The 17,117-nt window shown below is 37.1% G+C and overlaps 2 protein-coding genes across 2 annotated transcripts in view; both read right to left on the minus strand.

Annotated features, from left to right (window-relative positions):
* Window positions 1-61: 61 nt before the first annotated feature.
* Window positions 62-9,094, minus strand: lrp11 (low density lipoprotein receptor-related protein 11). Its single transcript, XM_015041742.1, has 9 exons — window positions 8,301-9,094; window positions 6,241-6,398; window positions 4,743-4,884; window positions 4,536-4,661; window positions 3,176-3,373; window positions 1,961-2,128; window positions 1,817-1,873; window positions 828-920; window positions 62-752 (listed from the first exon to the last, which is right to left on the minus strand). The coding sequence occupies exons 1-9, from the start codon at window positions 8,845-8,847 to the stop codon at window positions 598-600; spliced, it is 1,644 nt and encodes a 547-aa protein (XP_014897228.1). The 5' UTR covers window positions 8,848-9,094; the 3' UTR covers window positions 62-597.
* Window positions 9,095-9,875: 781 nt separating this feature from the next.
* Window positions 9,876-17,117, minus strand: part of map3k5 (mitogen-activated protein kinase kinase kinase 5) — a 75,017-nt gene continuing 67,775 nt past the window's right edge. Inside the window, exons 25-30 of the mRNA XM_015041746.1 lie at window positions 15,446-15,551; window positions 13,982-14,225; window positions 13,788-13,900; window positions 12,710-12,831; window positions 12,549-12,625; window positions 9,876-11,168 (exon numbers count right to left, since the gene is read on the minus strand). Coding sequence (XP_014897232.1) covers window positions 11,108-11,168; window positions 12,549-12,625; window positions 12,710-12,831; window positions 13,788-13,900; window positions 13,982-14,225; window positions 15,446-15,551 — 723 coding nt within the window. The 3' untranslated portion in view covers window positions 9,876-11,107. The remainder of the gene's footprint in view (window positions 11,169-12,548; window positions 12,626-12,709; window positions 12,832-13,787; window positions 13,901-13,981; window positions 14,226-15,445; window positions 15,552-17,117) is intronic.

The following is a 17,117-nucleotide window of genomic DNA, read 5'->3' on the forward strand; positions in this document are numbered from 1 at the left end:
TAAATGTTCATTTATATCCATCTGCATGAAATATATTTTTTATTTACAGATATATTAACGTTTTAGTATTTTATTTACACATACCTGTGTAAGTAAATTCCCCATCAATCTTAAAGAAAAGACAAATTAACTAATACAAATAACCACAATATTGTAAAATTCCTTTCCATGGGGTACTTTTATTTTATTTATTTCAAACATTAAACCAAATAAAATTGTTTATAATGATTTATCACAAGAAAAAAAAAAACATGCTGTAAAGACAGGACGATTCGCAGGACACGGTGTGGCTTAACCGATTCGGACTCGAACAGGATTTATGGATGGCAACCATGGTAACCGGGCACTCAAATACTCGTCTTTCATTCAAGCTAGCTGTGGTAACAGGTGCAGCACAAACATGGCACATCAGTGACCCCTAGTGGCAGAAATGACGTTTTGTGCAGGAGCAATGTCTGATATGTAATTTAGCGGGTTGTTTGGTTGATTTTAAACAGCAAACGATACATCTTTATTGATTTGTAATTAGATTTTTTTTAAGGGCGGCAGAGCGTATGGTTGTTTCAGTCTGAGACGAAGCGCTAACAGCTTCCTAGGCTACAGATACATGCCGTTGATGAGGTAGTCGGACTCCTCGGTGGTGAGCGGTCGCGCTTTCTTTAGCTTGTGACGAACGAGTCTGAGACGACAGCCGATCATGAGCAGGAGCAGGGCGGTGATGAGGATGCCGAGCGCCAGAGGAAGAATTGCACCTGAAGGAAAGAAAACTAGAGCTTCACCTGCAGAGAAATTATAATTCAAATATGAGCAGAGATAACCGGACTCACCTGACTCCGGGCCTGGGTGTCCGCCTTTAACTGGAAATGGTTTGGAGATTATGTCGCTACTCTCTGCTTGGGTTTTGGAAACTTTAGGCGCAGCTTAAACAATTAATACAGACAAGACTTTAGCCAGTAGACTAGAGCTGAAACGATTAATCACGATTAATCAAATGAATTAATCATCAACTAATATATTAATTGTTAAGTAGAGAATAAATTACTAAGCTAAAGGCTATTTTCAGGGGGAAAAAATCAGAGCAGTAATAACACTGTATTCTGTCTGAAAGTCTGCATAATCTCTGCATATTAAAAGATTAATTGGATTAATTGCAATCAATCAATTATTGAAATAATCTGCAACTAGTTATCTATTAATAGTTAACTGGAGTAAACAGATTCAAATGTCCGCATATTTATTTGAGGTACAACAATCAGGCTTTTCTCAGTTTTTCTGTAACAATTTAAAAATTTTTGTGCAGAACTATAACCGAATATGCTGTAAAGTCCTGGATAAAAGTAAAATCTTACAATCCATCAGAAAAAAGAACTAATTACCAGATCACTGTAAGGCTGAAGCAATTAATGGGATTAATCAATTATTGAAATAATCGTTAATTAGAGCATACGGACTAAAATAAACACAATTTATTTAAAAAACAACATATTCAGAGCAGTATTTAAGCTAAAACTGTACAAATATATTTATAAATTTACATTTAAGATAAATGTAAATTTATCTTATACCAAGTGAAGCTTATACCAAGCTTCACTTGGTATAAATTTACTAAAGAAATGCATTTTAAGCAATCAGATATTAATTTTTCATTTGAAAAATAATTGAATTATTTGTTCAGTTGCATCTTTTAATGTACCTCTAATACTGTACCTAAAAAGGCTTAAATGGTTAAATGAAAAATCTGCAGAATCAGCCATTTTTATCTGATTAATCAATGAATCGTCAGAGTAAATAATCGCTTGTGAACATATGTTTTTACCTTTCTCAGTCGGCCTTGTGACGGAGGCGGCTGCACTGGTTGGGCTGACGGCCGAGCCTAAAACACGACATCAGCGTGAAAATACATCTTCAGATTCTTGTGATTAAAAGAAACGAGCAGAAATCAAATGATGCATCTTCTTACTTTTCTGCAAACATTCGCTGACACAGTCCGACTCCTGGAGGAAGTTGTTGTGGTTACCCTGGCAACCACCGTACAGGAAGTGTTTGCATTCTCGGGCCGTTTGGTCGTAGTACCACCGAGGGAAGGTGCCTTTACAGGGGCCAACGACCGGATCTGCAGCGCACGGATCTGCAGAAACAGACACACACCACGAACGTTTCAAATATTATTTTACATCACCTTGCAAAATACTGCAAAAGTATTAATTTCCTTGAAACGTTTTCACATTTTGTCATGTTAAAACCCCAAATTCACAGGATTTTATGTGATAGAACAGCACAAAGTAATGCAAAATTACCACAAAGAAGGATAAATATAAACTGTTTCCTTTTATTTTATGTATTCAGTCCCTGAATCTAGACTTGCTTCCACTGAAATCCCAGCTGGTCTTTGGGATAAACCCCAACCAGGTTTGTGCATCTAGAAACTGCAATTTAATCATCTTTCTTTTCGAAACAACTTCCTTTCAATAATAATATTTTTTTTAAATTTAAAAACAAGTATTCTTGGTCTAGTTTCTGGTGCACTTGAAATAAGACAAAACTAACTTGGAACAACACATTTTATTTTGGCAGATTATTTCACAGATAACTAGTTCTTTTTCATCAATATTAAGGAATTATTACTGAAAAGATGTTGCTATTTCTTGCTTAAAAGTTACCTGCAAGTTAGTTTTGTTTTATTTCAAGAGCACCAAGGTATTTTCACCAGAAACTAGACCATAAATACTTGGTGAGATTTTATTTTTTGCAATGAACAAAGTGATTATGACACGTTTAACCATCATTAGACCAAAAACCGTCTTCTGGTCTTCTTTAGCTTCATTCTTCAGAGAACTTCAGGCATATAATACGCAGTGTGTTAAAACAGCCGTGGTGCAGGCGGCCTTTTGGCCGGTCTTGGTCTAATTCAGGGATCAGATGGCATCAGAGACAGGGGAGCTTTGTTCTGGCACTGAGAAGGGATGCAGGCTAAGAGCTGCTTTCTCAGGGAATGCTGAGTGGTTTGTTGGCTCAGCGGCCGCCTGGAGGCTCCATCTGCTCTCATGCCCACAAACACGCTGCTTTACAAAAACATGAAGCACTAAGGAGAGCATCCTACTGTTTAGCAAACAAATAACTGGAGTAGACTCATCACACCGATGTCCTTTAACTCGATTATAAACCTTGTTCCTACCTTGGTTAGCAGACGCGCCCTGCTGCTCGCTGAGGCTCTGAGCAGGAACGGCGCTGCTCCCGTCTACCGCTGATACGACTGTTTTCCTGGATGCCTCTGGAAGCACGGCGGCACCGTCCGCCTGCTGGGTCCGGGCTGCAGGTCTCTGAGGGCTGGAGGGATTCACCGGGTGGGTCACTGACTTCCGGCCACCATCGACTAAAACAAACCCACAGGGATCAGGTTCTGGGTGTTAGATTAGGTGTTTTTAATCATTTTTACTCAAAGCAGGGATGCAAGTTATTGATTCATGAGCTCATATAAAGCTAGGATAAGATTGTTCTTATCGAATGATTAATCAAACAATTAATTGATAAGCAGCCGTTTTCTTAAAAACCAGAGCTTTCTCTTCAAATCAGAGAGTTTAAGGAGCTTTTCGAGTGAGTGAATACAACAGTGTATTAGGGCTAATGTAGATAAAAAAAATGGGTAAATTTGCACCAAAAAATCCAGAAAATTGTAGATTAACTTCATTAATTTTCTATGAAAAAAAAAAAAAAAAACGTGGAAATTTCTGAGCTTGGAAAGACAAACATTTGCTAGAAAAAACTGAAATTTGAGAAAAATTGTCTAGAAAAACCATGGAAATTTCAAAAGTTGAATACATTTTTGGAAAGTCTAAAAGTTTGAAAAGTAAAAAAAATTCTGACAATTTGAGATCACAAAATTTCAGTTTTGACTTTTGAATTGAAATTTCAGAGTTTTTTTTTCTAGAAAATCAGAGTCGAATCTGAGAATTTTCTAGCAAATGTTTGTGTTTTGGAGCTCATAAATTTTTTAGTGACTTTTATTTGAAAGTAGTTTGACAGGAAAGAGGGTAATGAGAAGGGGGGGAAGACATGCAGCAAATGTCACCAGGCCGGGAATCAAACCTGTGACCTCCAGGACCAAAGCCTCAATAGGTGGGTTGTGCTTCGCCCCTGTGCCACCAAGGCAACCCATGTTTGTTTTTTTTTTAGATTTTTGGCATAAATTTGCTCTTTTTTTGTATCTAAACGGCTCTAATGACTCACTCGGTCGCAGCTCGGCTTGATGCGCACCATCAGGTTAAACTTGAGTTTGTTGAGCGTTTATGGTTCAAAACAGAACAGCATAAAGTGCGTTTTGCACTCCAAACTGGACGGTTTCTCTTTATTGTTTTAATATTGCTCCACCATCTTTAACCCTATTCTAGCTGACTTCACTTCAATGTGGGCAGCGGCGCCCTCTGCTGGATGGAGGCGAAATTACAACACTAAAATAAGGTCTAAGCAGATGTTATAAGTTAATTGATTGAAACTAATTTTAATCTTATAAAACATTAACTGATGAAAATCAGTACAGTTTGAGCAGAAGTCTTCGTCAGAGCGGTCGGGACAGTGCTGCCTCCCGTCACAGGCGTAGGAGATGTCGATGCAGCAGCCATCGTCACACTTGAACTGGTAGTTGGAGCAGTCACCAGTGCAAACTGTGAACACAAATACGATTAACCACTCAAACTCCAAACAGTCAGAATCAAAATTGGAGACACTGTTGGAGAGCCTTTCACCCTCCGCCTGGTGTTTTGGTGCCAGCACGGTGACGGAGACGTTGTCGGAGCTCTTCTGCCCCGCCGAGTCGGTGACAGTCATCTGGAACGTGTAGACGCCCTCTTGCATACCGCTGACCTTCAGCAGCCCTGGGTGGGTCGCCTTCAGTGTGCACAAACAAAATGAAGCATGCCCAGGTTCATACCAGGGATTTCAACTGTTGGGTTTTGAAGATTTAATTTGTGGAAAATCTGGATTTTTTTCACCAGTTGTTGTTGGGTTTCTATAGTTCAGAGTGATGTCATCACACTGAGGCGGCCATCTTGTTTGACAAGCTTCTATTTATTTAAATTAACTCTACGATGGAATATTAAGAGCCGGGGTAGGATTAATTTTTTTAATTACCAAAATAAAGTCATAATTTTATGAGAACTTAGATACAAAAACTAACAAAAAATGAATGAGGAATGTTGAACATCTGGTGAAGTTATTCGTTACGCCGTTTAAGTTTTACAAATAATAGTTGATCAGTCGCAGGACGTTGAAACTAGTTGCTCAAGTCAAATCCTGATAATTCAAACCTTTTTCTCATTAAAACATTTTTTTTCTTTTTAAAACAACTATTTTCTGGTTAAAATTGTTTCTGCTAATGCTACGGCTAAATTCTCATAATCGAACAAAAATTCTCGTGGCCTGACCCTGATACTAGTATAACTCACAAAAGGGACGCCTGAATAAAAGTCACTTTTTGAAAACATTTTCTATCTTTGTTTAGAAAAGAAAGAGAGCAAAAAGAAGAATTGATTAAATGATCTCTAAGGAAATGATCTCTGAGGTTCTGGTCACTGAAACCGGCTCATGTTTTTCACTGGGCTTTGTGAATGCAAAACCAAATCTAATCTCTGTTGATACAGCGTGGAAATATGGAGCTGTGCATTCAAGTGAACTGGTTTACTGTCAACCGAGCGTCAATGCTTTTTATTCCCTCATGTCTCTCACAACAACAACCTGATCATTCACAGTGGAAGAGCAAATATTTGCATCATCTGACTGAGCGCTGATCAAGAGAAGCAGCTCCGTGGTTCACCTGGCTCATCAAGGTTAAAACTGTATTTTTGTGCAAGTACAAGTTTTCCAAAGACATGTCTTCACATAGAGCTGTGTTTGCAGCTATGATAATGAACTAGAGCAACACCTTCACCATAAAAACACTAAACATTACCAGATATTGTTTGTCTAGTTTCTAATGCAAATAACATTTGAAATGAGACAAAACTAACTTGAAAGCAACTTTTCAGCAAGATCGAGGAGCTGGTTTAAAATTAAAAATTCATTAATACTGATGAAAAAGTGCGTGAAATAATTATTTCAATTATGTGTGAAGAATGTCTTGCTAAAAGTGAAAATTATCTGCCAAGGTGAACTTTTTCATAAATATGAGCAAATTATTAATTTAACGTTTTGGCGTTTTGTGTCCGTTCTGCTGGATTTAGTGACAGATAAAACGTAAAAACAGACCTTCATGTTGACGGCTGTGTCTCCTCTAACGAGAGTCCACTCGTAGTGGGTGATCCTGTGGTCGTCCACGCTGTCCCTGCCGTCCAGGACGGCCCAGTCGGTGGGCAGCTGGATCACCACGTCCTGCCCCGCATCGCTGCGAGGAGGCTCGTCCGTTTCTGTGGATTTGACCCGACGTTAGTCCTGTGGTGTTTACGTCTCTGATTTAGGTTAAGTTTGACTAAACACTGATTTTGGTTCCTTTTCACAAAGCGTATTAATAACACTCCTGCTTTTGTACAGCTTTTGCTGCAGAACTTAATGCCACCCTACTACGATATTAAGCTTTGAAGCTAAAATTACGGAGTAGAATATTAGAAGTTTAGACTTTTAATCATGGGTGCACTGATTGCAGTTTTCTGGCTCTTTAAAAGCCTGACATGCTGATTCCGATTTTGGCCGATACCAATTTTTTTTTGTCTGAAATGTCACTAAAAGTTGCAATAAAATCGCTGAATTGGAAACAGCTGAGCGACTATTGTTAATTGCATCTGTGCAGACATGACCCAGCGGGCCGGTCTGTCAGTCAAACTTCTCTCATGGGAGAGCAGAAGAGGACAGCGGCTGATTTTTAGACCTTTGCTGAGGTCGATCAGATCGGTGCATAAGATCAGCATCACATTTAAGTATCGGCCGATCACCATTCTCTCAGAATTAAGGAAATTGGTGCCGATAAATCAGTGCACCCCCACTTTTAATCAAACAAAGAAAAGCCACAAGTAAATAGTTTTTAAAGAAAAAATTGTATTTCAACTATATTAACAAAAAATGGTTAGCACACGTGTTTTAGAAAGTTGAAAACTAAATATATTCACTTTGGTGACATAAAGCATAAAAAAATTAGCTAATCAAAATCTGAAATAAGAAAATTGAACCACTTGTTTTACATTTACTGACATTCAGCTAAAGCTACACAACATCTGGTCCTGCTCTCAGCATCCTGATCTAGAGGACAATCATTAATCCAACCGTGGCGCCTTAGCAGTGACATACCAGCTGATAATGTTTAGTTGCAATGTGCTGAGACGCCTGGCTGATAGAAAGAGACTTTACTGTCGAACAAATCATATTCTCATCATTTATAGTAAATTTAAACCAAATTTACAGTGAAAAGGTCAACATTCTGCTGTCATGCTTTACACTGACAAAATAAAACATTTGTATATGTGAACAATTGGCAATGCTTCCTCAGTTGCTATAAAATACTATCAGTGTCTAATAGCCTGATTTCCCTTTGAGGACATTAAGAATGAAATTCAGTAAATAGACAGAATTGTTTACAGAAAATGGTTAATAAAATGTTTCTATTTTCTGAACATGAACCAGAGAACATATAAAAAACAACTTTGGTATAATTTTTATAAAAATGTAATTTTTTTCACTTCCTAATTGCATCTTTAAAGCTTAATTTTAAGTTGACCAGGAACTTTGCCACAATTTAATCGGCTGAGTAAAATAGAAACTACAAAGCTTTTGCAAAAGTATTCACACCACAGTACATTCATTCCAACAGTCATACTGGGAAAAGATTAACAAAGTTTATGGTAAAAATATTGAGTAACTGATAAAATTATTTCACATTATTGTTTCAAAAACCAAAATTATTCATATAAATAACAAAATCAGGCCAAATATTTTTTTTTCCAAATCAGTTTCTTTCAATATAAACTTATGAAATAAACAAAAACTGCAGGTGTGTGTCTGTTGATTTTTTGGTTAAAACATGTTTGTTTCTCATTCAGTGGAGAACCCAGAAGTTTTACTCAAGTAAGAGTTAAAACAGCGCAGTAAAAATACTCCTAAAAGTACAAAAAAAAGTTATTCAAGTAAATGTAACTATTTACTACCCAACTTTGACAATACTTGAATGTTAACAGCCCTGATAGTCAGCTATATTTAATTTCCTTTTGGGGTAAATAAAGTACTTTTAAAAATATGATTGTAAGCTAACCTTTAATAGTGATTTGTTATTAGCATTATAATCCTACAGAATGATGAGGTTTTATAAAGACAGCTCCCACCTGGGGTGTCATCCTCCCCAGCTCGCCGGGGGCTCCCGGTGGTTCCAGGCCGGTGCCCCAGCGTGCCGTTCGGTGTCCGGCTGTAGGTGGTGAAGCCTTCCTGCGGAGCGAAGGAGCAGATGTTTTTATTCCTGTAGGTGCAGTTAAACAGGTAACAGCTGAGGCTGTCCGCAGGTCGCTGCAGGTCCTCCTGGACCACCGCCACCGTGCAGTGAGGCTGCGAGCAGCAGGCGTGCAAGCAGTCCCTCCAGGTGTACACCGTGTCCGGGGCCAACAGGAAGGTGGCTCCCTGCTCGATGGAGGCCTTTGTCCGGATGATGCGCTGCTCCGCGGCGCTGAAGTCGCCTACGCAGGAGTCGCTCACGTCGGCCGCTCTGTATGCCTGGTCCTGCTGGAGCTGCTTCCGGAATTCCTCCAGCAGCTCCTCCACCCCGGAGATTTTAGATTTCAGATCTGATATCTGAGAGGAGCGGGCGTGGACACGGCCGGCGAAGAGCAGCAGGAAAACACAGGGGAGCAGCAGCCGGGGATGCTGAAGCAGAGCCATGTTGTTGTTGTTGTTGTTCACTCGGTAAAACAGCGTCTCTCTCTGCCTCCGGCTGGCCTCCCGCTCATGAGGGGCTCTATCAGCTCCAGCGACCTTCCGACATGAAAAATAAACCAGGCGGGCCGATTTAAAACACGAATTTATTAGGAAAAAAACGCCTCTATATCACCGGCGGCGGAGGTAACGGCTGTCTCCCGACGATGCTAAAAGTCATCTGCCGTTGTCATGGTGAGAGAGGGTCGGTCGCGAGAGCAGAATGCTGACGTCACACTAATAATTGAAAAACAAATATGGCGACGAGCAATTCACCTGTTGCAGCTCAGATGTAGTGTATAGTGAATCAAAAGTGATGGGATCTAAATAAATAGTTAAATAAATATCTTAATCTTCGATAGCTTATTTAAAACTGGATCAAATAAATTTAAGCTAAAATATGTCCTTGTGGAAATATATAATGAATTTATTTCATATATAAATTACAGTTGTAAATGCGCAATAAAACTTGAATTGCATGTTTAAATCATTAAATTATTTCAGTATTTATTTTTGGTCCGTATTTTGGTACCTAAAACTGTGAAAATGATTTGATTGGTCAACCTGCACAACAGTTTAACTACAGTACAATCACCTCATCTGTAGCAAATGTGACGTAATTTAAATATACAATGTGCTGCAACAGGACTAAAGTGATCACATAGGATTTAATAACTTAGTTGGACGTTTAATAAAAAACATTCAAATATTTAAATAATGTTTAGTGTTTTTATTTATACCATTTACATGTTTTGTTTCACTTATATTATTACAATTAAGCAATGTAATGTTTAAATGTAATAAATTAAATAGTACACATAAATTACTAAATGTAATAATTCAAACAATAAATATGACCTTATTTATTGATTAAATTATGCTGTTTTTTGGCCCTTGATATAAGCGTACATTTCCCCCCCATGGTAATAATATTAGTGTATTACTTAAATATATATATATATATATATATATATATATATATATATATATATATATATATTTAATTTGTACAGATTTATTAGAATTGCTAATTTAAGTTGAGAAATTATTCTCAAGTCTGTAACTGGCCATAGTTCTCACACTGTGGTACAGTTACTCATACCTTTGCAGTTACTTTTCGGGTACTTTTAGCTGCAAACATTTAAATTTTACATCAGTGTATGATCGCCTATGAAAGCAGGGAAATGTAAATACACTTCACACTTTTTTCACAGCTTCAACATAAACATTTTTATTTTAACAATGACACAAAAATCTTGAATCATCTTGAATATAAAATGAAACTGACAATCTGTTCATGATTATTTCCGCCATTTCAGAGAAAATAGTTAAAAAAGATCCATAAAAGAGAAATCTGTTTTCATTTCACCACAAAATACATCAGATTCAAGGATTACAAGCAGGATATAAATACAACTGTGCCGGTGTACAACAACAAAAGCCAATGATGAGATCATGTTATATTAATTAATTACCAACTGAATGCTACTTCTTCCTATGACAGCTGAGACTGGAAAATACAATAATATACACGTCATTTTCCCCGTTGTCTTCATAACGCAGGCTTGGTCCAATTCACATGGAGGCTTAGTTATGTTTAGCAATATCTTCTATAAAGTACATAAAAGTCATTCACAGATGAAGTATAACACATTATTTACAAGAAGAATATAATTTCCAATAAAACTGTAAATTTGCTCCTTAAAAGGACATGTGAAGAAAATATTTAAATAAAAAATAAAACTAAAACCAAGGAGCATGCACTGTCATGTTCCACAGTTTAATTAAATAAAATTTATTTAAATAAAGTAGTGATAAGATTTTGCGATAAAAATATTAGTATAGACGACGTTGGATGTAGTATTTTGTGTCTCAGGCGTTTTAAAAAGCGGTCAGTCTCCACTTCTGTAAACGTAACGATAAGTCTGGAGAAAATGTTTTGCTAAAAACAAGCCTAACATTTAAATAATTTTGTCATTGTGGATCTGTAACAAAAACAGCGTTTTCTACCCAACAGTCCTATCAAAACAAGTGGCACTTTCTTTTAAAATAGTTTTAAAAATCTCCTAAAATCCAGAATCTTGGTTTGAAAATTAGAAAAAATCTCCAGAAGGTTCTTGTGTGGTTGGAAAGCTGTCCAATAAAGGCAGGTTTTTTCCTCCTAAACGTCTGGTTGTTCCTATAAATACTGAGGTAACATCGAGGTTGGCTTCTCGTAGAAAAGGCGTCATGCTGGTTTCTGCCTGAAGTCAGTGATGGCCTTCCATAGTTTACACAAAACTCCACCTCTGTTGAGAAACAAGGAGAGAAAAAGCTGTAAACTCAAAGGATATCACAGCTGATACACTGCATTTAGTAGAAATCCATTATGATAATAGCTTCTTTAACTATTTTAATTGATTATTATACATTTGAGATTCAAGAAGTATTAAAACATGTACAACTCAGTCCAATTTAAAATGCTGAGTTAATAGAAAATTAATAGGAAAAAGTAACAGGACATGGAGTTAAGTTTCTAACTGCTAATTATTATAACCAAACAAGACAAGATTAATTCAATCAGTGCAAAAAACCTGAATAAGAATCAGAAAAAAATTAATGGACTGGATAAAAAAACAAAACAAAACAAAACAAAACAAAAAAACAGATGCAAAATGTTCACAGATTAGACAGAAAAGAAACAGTAAAACAAACAAACTCAAAAAATACACAACAAAAGAAATATTTTTGTTGTGTATTTTTAAGAAATGTTTTTGTTGATTTTTACTTCAATATTTTGAAGTAAAAATCAACAACACTGATAGGCAAATAATGAAACAGCTAGATAGGAACATGTGTAAAAGTATTTTTAGCAAGGCCATTAGATGGCGCCAAATATCGCTTTACAAAATTATTCATACCTCTATAAACTTTTCCCCATTTTGTCCTTTTGCGACCACAAACTTATATGTATTTATTGATAACAAAGTGAAGCAAGATTTTAAAGTGGAAGATAAAGGATTCATAGATGTAGAAATATTATAGACATTAATATCTACAAAAAGTCGGGTATTAAGCTTCTATTATTTTTTTAACTAATTCAAATGCAAAATGATCTGTGGCTGAAAACTAACTGTGTTCACAACAACTTTTGCAGTAAAACACGGTGAAGGCAGCATCATGCTGCAGGAGTGTTTTTCTCCAGCTTAGCCAGGAGAGTCTGTTGACAAGATAAGCACGTTTTGTTTTCCTTTCACTTCTCCCTTAAGTGTTAAAATGTTGAAGTTTGTGGTTGTAACATGACGAAAAGCGGTAAAATTTGAGTGGTACGAATATTTTTACTGCAAAGAAAGACAAATCAGATTCCAGATCTACTGAACTTCCTCATCCAGTTAGAGCTGATGAGCATAATTCACAGAAAACACAATTCCAGAGCTTTCCCCTTTATACTATAAAGCCACTACTAAGCTATTGAACTTCTGGTCCCAATGAGAAAAGAGGAAAGCGTAAAGTTTTTCTGTGCCAACAGAGTAAAACCCCACAATGCACAATGATGCAACAGGCAGCTGCTGCAGCTTCACTTCTGTATTCCTGTACAGAACAGATTTAATCGTCTGCTTGTATTTCTGTGACTGAACACAGAAGTGAAACTGAGCTTTAGTTACAGTAAAGAGTGAATGTTTAACTACCTCAGTCTTAAACTCTTCAGGTCGTCTCTGGTCACATAATGAAGGATGTCATTTAAAGTATACTCCTCGTTCAGTATCTAAAGGAAAAGACAAAAACATGAATATTAATTTAACAACCACCTGTTCCTGTAATGATGAAATAAAAAGTAGAATGTCTTTACTCTGTCTATAGCGTCCTGGTCAGCTCCGGAAAGCCTCAGCCAGCCGGTCAGCTCAGGGTCTTCGTGTCTCTCTCCAGCTTCACGTCTCCGATCCTGTAAGCTTTCTGACGCAGTGGGGGGTTCTAAACCAGAGCAAATTCTCGCATTTATTTAAAAATAGTAGCCAGGAAGATGTTTCCAAAACTAAATGATAAAGCATGCTATTGAAAAGGTGACCTTTTCTGCTTCCTTGGACAGGTTTGGATACTAAACATGTTCATTGCATCTTTTCTATGAAATATGATGAGATTTTAGTTTTGAGCTCTTTTCAGAATGAGCTGTTTTAGGGCATCTGTCACTTTAAATCCAAATAAGCTGCTCCTGGCCACGTCCCCAAATCAACATTTATACTCGCACGTGAAAATGGCTATAAACAAATGTGTAGTTATACAGCTGTACATCTTTGATAAGCAGAAGTGGAGCCTCCTGCACAACCAACAAGAAAGCAGCAAGTGGTTTCTGGATGGTAAATCAACAACAAAACACTTGCCTTTTTCCAGCAGCCATTGTACATTGCATACAGTGGTAAAACTAGCTGATCGAATGTGTTAAAACTTCGCATGGGTTGCTAGGTGACAGGCTGGGCTCGGCTGGGGTTGCTAGGTAACGGGGCAGTTCCTACTGATTTGTGACGTTACATTCAGAAAGTTTTTGAAAAGGCTCATTTTCCAGACAACAAAAAAACTTTTAACTTATTGCCAAAAACTTTTTTAGCGCTTGGACTGTTTTTAGAAGCAGTTGAGACCCAAATGGAGGAAGTACAAAAATGTGCAAAATGTGAATTTTGCATAATAATTCCCCTTTAAACTTGTGTGCAAAATCTGCACACAAGAAGGAAGCCAAATGATTAAGTTCGATAGAAAGTCAAGAAATATGTGATATAGTCTGAAATCTTCCAATTTGCACCTCCAGAATGTGATAAAAAAGTGCCATCTTTGTGTATATGTGGATGTGTATCATCACACTTTTTTATACTGTCTCCACATCTTTTGCACACTGAACCACAGCCAGGTTGTGTTGGTTTCATTAAAGCGCAGACCTGCAGGCTCAGATCGCATCCTCAGCAGTCGGATCTCCTGCTCTCTCTCCTCCAGCACTTGTTGCAGGATGGCCTGATACTCTCTCTCCTTCTGCAGCAGCTCTTCTAGCAGCCTGCAGTCAACACACAGGAGGTTTACTTTAGGAGACGACGAACACGACCAGAACACCCCTGCAGGAGTTATCAGTGTCTACCTGTTGGTCTCCAGCTTCATGCGGCCCAGCTCCATGTTCACGGATCGCTGCGCGTTGTGGGACTCGTGGGAGACGGTGGAACTGAGCGTGCTCACGCCGGACGTCGCCACCGTGTCGTCCTGGGCGACGACGGCGGGCACGCGGCTCTGGTGGGTGGAGTTTCTGACGGGCTCCACGTCGTCGTCAAAGTCGTCCTGGTCGGCCGCATCGCTTTCTGAGGCCAGGCTGAAGTGAGGCCTCAGCTCTGAAAACAAGACAGAAAGTCCTGTTCATGAAACCAGCAGCGAGGCGGAAACGTTGCTGCTTTTCTGGTTGTTTTGTTAAACTGGAATTCAGAAGTCGAGATAAAAGCTTGAAGTATTTAGATCGCCGTGCACTTGATTTCATTTAGAGGAAACAGAAGAAATGGGGCTGAACACAAAATGCAACCCACACTTTTCAGATTTTTATTTGTACAATGAAATGGAAAACTTTATTTCTCTTCATTCATTAAGCCGGCAGGAGTTCTAGTTGTTTTTGTTTTAAATCAAATTACAGCATATTTATTTTTATAAATTGGATGTTTTGCAAACAAGTTAAATTTGTGAACAAATTTATTAATTAATTTGTAAAGAAAATAACAGTTTCAATTCTAGCATCTTTTGTCCTGTAATACAACTAAATAAATAATCAATTATTCTGACAATTAATCTATAAAAATTGGCATATTGCATAGATTTTCATTTGACCACCTAAAACTTTTTTCTATAATATTAGAAATAGATTAAAAGATGCAAATAAATAACAACATTCATTTTTTATTTAAGAAAATAAACATTTTATTGCTTAATTTGAACCGAGTGAAGCTAAAACTTTGCAGTTTGAGGAGTTTTAGCTAAAACATACTGACAGACAAAAGTGTTTTATCGTAAGTGTATTTAAATGTACATATTTTTATACAGTTTTGGCTTAATTACTGCTGGAATTTGTAACCCCCGTTAATAATTAACCAATTACCAAATTAGTTAATTATTTCATTAATTAATTAATCAAAATTAATTGGGTTAACCCTAAAACATGTTTCTGTTATGCTAAAAAGTTACTCGTAAATTTCAAGTGAACTAGGATATTTGCACTATAAAATTACTTGGTAAGATTTTGTGTTTTTGCAGTGCAAGCAGAAAAGGAAAAGCCAAAGCAAATATAGTTATTTTTAGATTAATTTAGCTTCCGATGTATCACTCTGTAACGTTTTAGCAGATTGTTAATCGGATTAAAAAAAAGCTAAATATTCATTCGAAATCTGAGCGTCTTTCTCCATGTATTCCCTGAATATAAAGCATTTTCGCTTCCTCTCTTCTTATTTGTGCTCAAAGCTGAGCACTGAGACCAAACAGCTCACATATCCATCAGTAGGATCTGGCCAGCAGCAGGCCGGCTCTAACTCGATTAGAGGGGCTCTGCTCGAGACGCCGCGGACGCTACCTGGCACCAGGATGGTGATGGCGGTCTGCACGGCTTTCCGGATGATGTTGTCCAGAGCGAACATCCAGTGAGGCTTGATGTTGTGGTTTCGCAGCACTTTGTTCACCTGGAAATGTCAAGATTTGCATATTCAGAACACACTGTGACACACTGCAGCAACTCAAAATCTTATCTAATATTTCTGGTCTAGTTTCTGGTGCAAATATCTTTGCACATTTAACTTACAGATTTCAGAGCTAATTTTAAGTCAATAATTCATTAATATTGATGAAAACTTTCTAGTTCCACTGGCATATTATAACACTTATAACACGGGAACAATGTCTTGTTATAAGAGAAATAATCTGCCAGTGGAACTAGAACCGGGTTGCTAGGAGACGGGCTGGGCTTGGCTGGCGTTGCTAGGTAACGGCACCAGTGGAACTAGAACGTTTTCATTAATATTAAGGACTTAAAACTTCCTTTTAAGTTAGTTTTGTCTTATTTCAAATCTACTAAGATATTTGCAGTAGAAACTAAACAAGAAATACTTGGTAAGATTTTGTGTTTTTGTGCAAAGCTTATGAAACACTGCAAAAACACAAAATAATATCCAAGTACTTTTGGTCTAGTTAGTACACTTAAATTAAGGCAAAACTAACTTACAAGCTTGTTTTAAGTCAATAATTCATTAATATCATAATTTCACATAAAGCAAGACATTTCCATATTATAGGTGAAATAATCTTCCATACTTTCTCATCAATATTAAGGAATTTATTGGCTTAAAACTCAATTTTCTTGCTGAAAAGTTACTTTTTAGATAGTTTTGTCTCATTTCAAATGTACTAAGATATATCTGCACTAAAAACAGGACCAAAATACTTGGAAAGATTTAGTGTTTTTGCAGAGTATATCTTCTAAAATAGATTTTTTTTTTACATATACGTATTTTCATCCAAACTTGATGCAGTGACGACCAGCAGGAGGCGTCAGAGCTCCACTTTCTGCTTTAGGTTATGCAATACCCCTCACTAATATGAAAACAACAATTTGCTCATGAGTAGTTTCATCTACATTTCTAAAGGGGGGAGAGCAGATGAGCCTATTTGCAGAAGGCTCAATTACTCCTGGCAGATCCCCTTTTTTCACTGAAGTATTTTTCAGATTTCTGTCTGAAATCTGTGCAGAATTGGAGGAGAATAAAGAAGCAGCTTGCTGCTGAATGCAGCAGATGTAGAAGGCATGAAACATTCACACCAAAGTGTTCAGAGGCTGACAGAAAGGCGAGAGGCACCTCTGCCTCCAAAGGGGGATGGATAATAGGCAGGAAATCACATGACTGGTTCAGAAGAGTGGGAAACTGGTTTTTAGGCCTTATAAATAGAAATTACATTTTGCAATCACTAACTTCAATGTGTTTTATTTTTTGGATCATATTGCAAAAGTAAACAAAAATAAAGTAGTGAAATATAGGGTTGAAACGATTAATCAATTTTTGAAATAATCATCAACTAATATAATAATCAATTAAAAAAGCCATTACTGTACAAACAAATAAATATATTTTCCATTTAAGATTAACAAACATCCTTACATGGCAGTTTTATCTTCACCTAGTTCAAATTATTTTTATTTAAAAATAATAATAAAATATTTTTTATTATTTTTCATAATAGAAATATTAATAATC

The sequence above is a fragment of the Poecilia latipinna genome, unplaced genomic scaffold (genome assembly GCF_001443285.1).
Source record: "Poecilia latipinna isolate Pla-1442-1.1 unplaced genomic scaffold, P_latipinna-1.0 Scaffold567, whole genome shotgun sequence".
Classification (NCBI taxonomy): Eukaryota; Metazoa; Chordata; class Actinopteri; order Cyprinodontiformes; family Poeciliidae; genus Poecilia; species Poecilia latipinna.

Coding starts and splice junctions, on each gene's coding strand:
- lrp11 (XM_015041742.1), bottom strand. CDS start 8,847: ATGGCTCTGCTTCAGCATCCCCGGCTGCTGCTCCCCTGTGTTTTCCTG. Junction 2,129..3,175: donor GGGCGCGTCTGCTAACCAAG/GTAGGAACAAGG, acceptor CTGTTTCTGCAG/ATCCGTGCGCTGCAGATCCG. Junction 1,874..1,960: donor CAGCGAATGTTTGCAGAAAA/GTAAGAAGATGC, acceptor GTCGTGTTTTAG/GCTCGGCCGTCAGCCCAACC.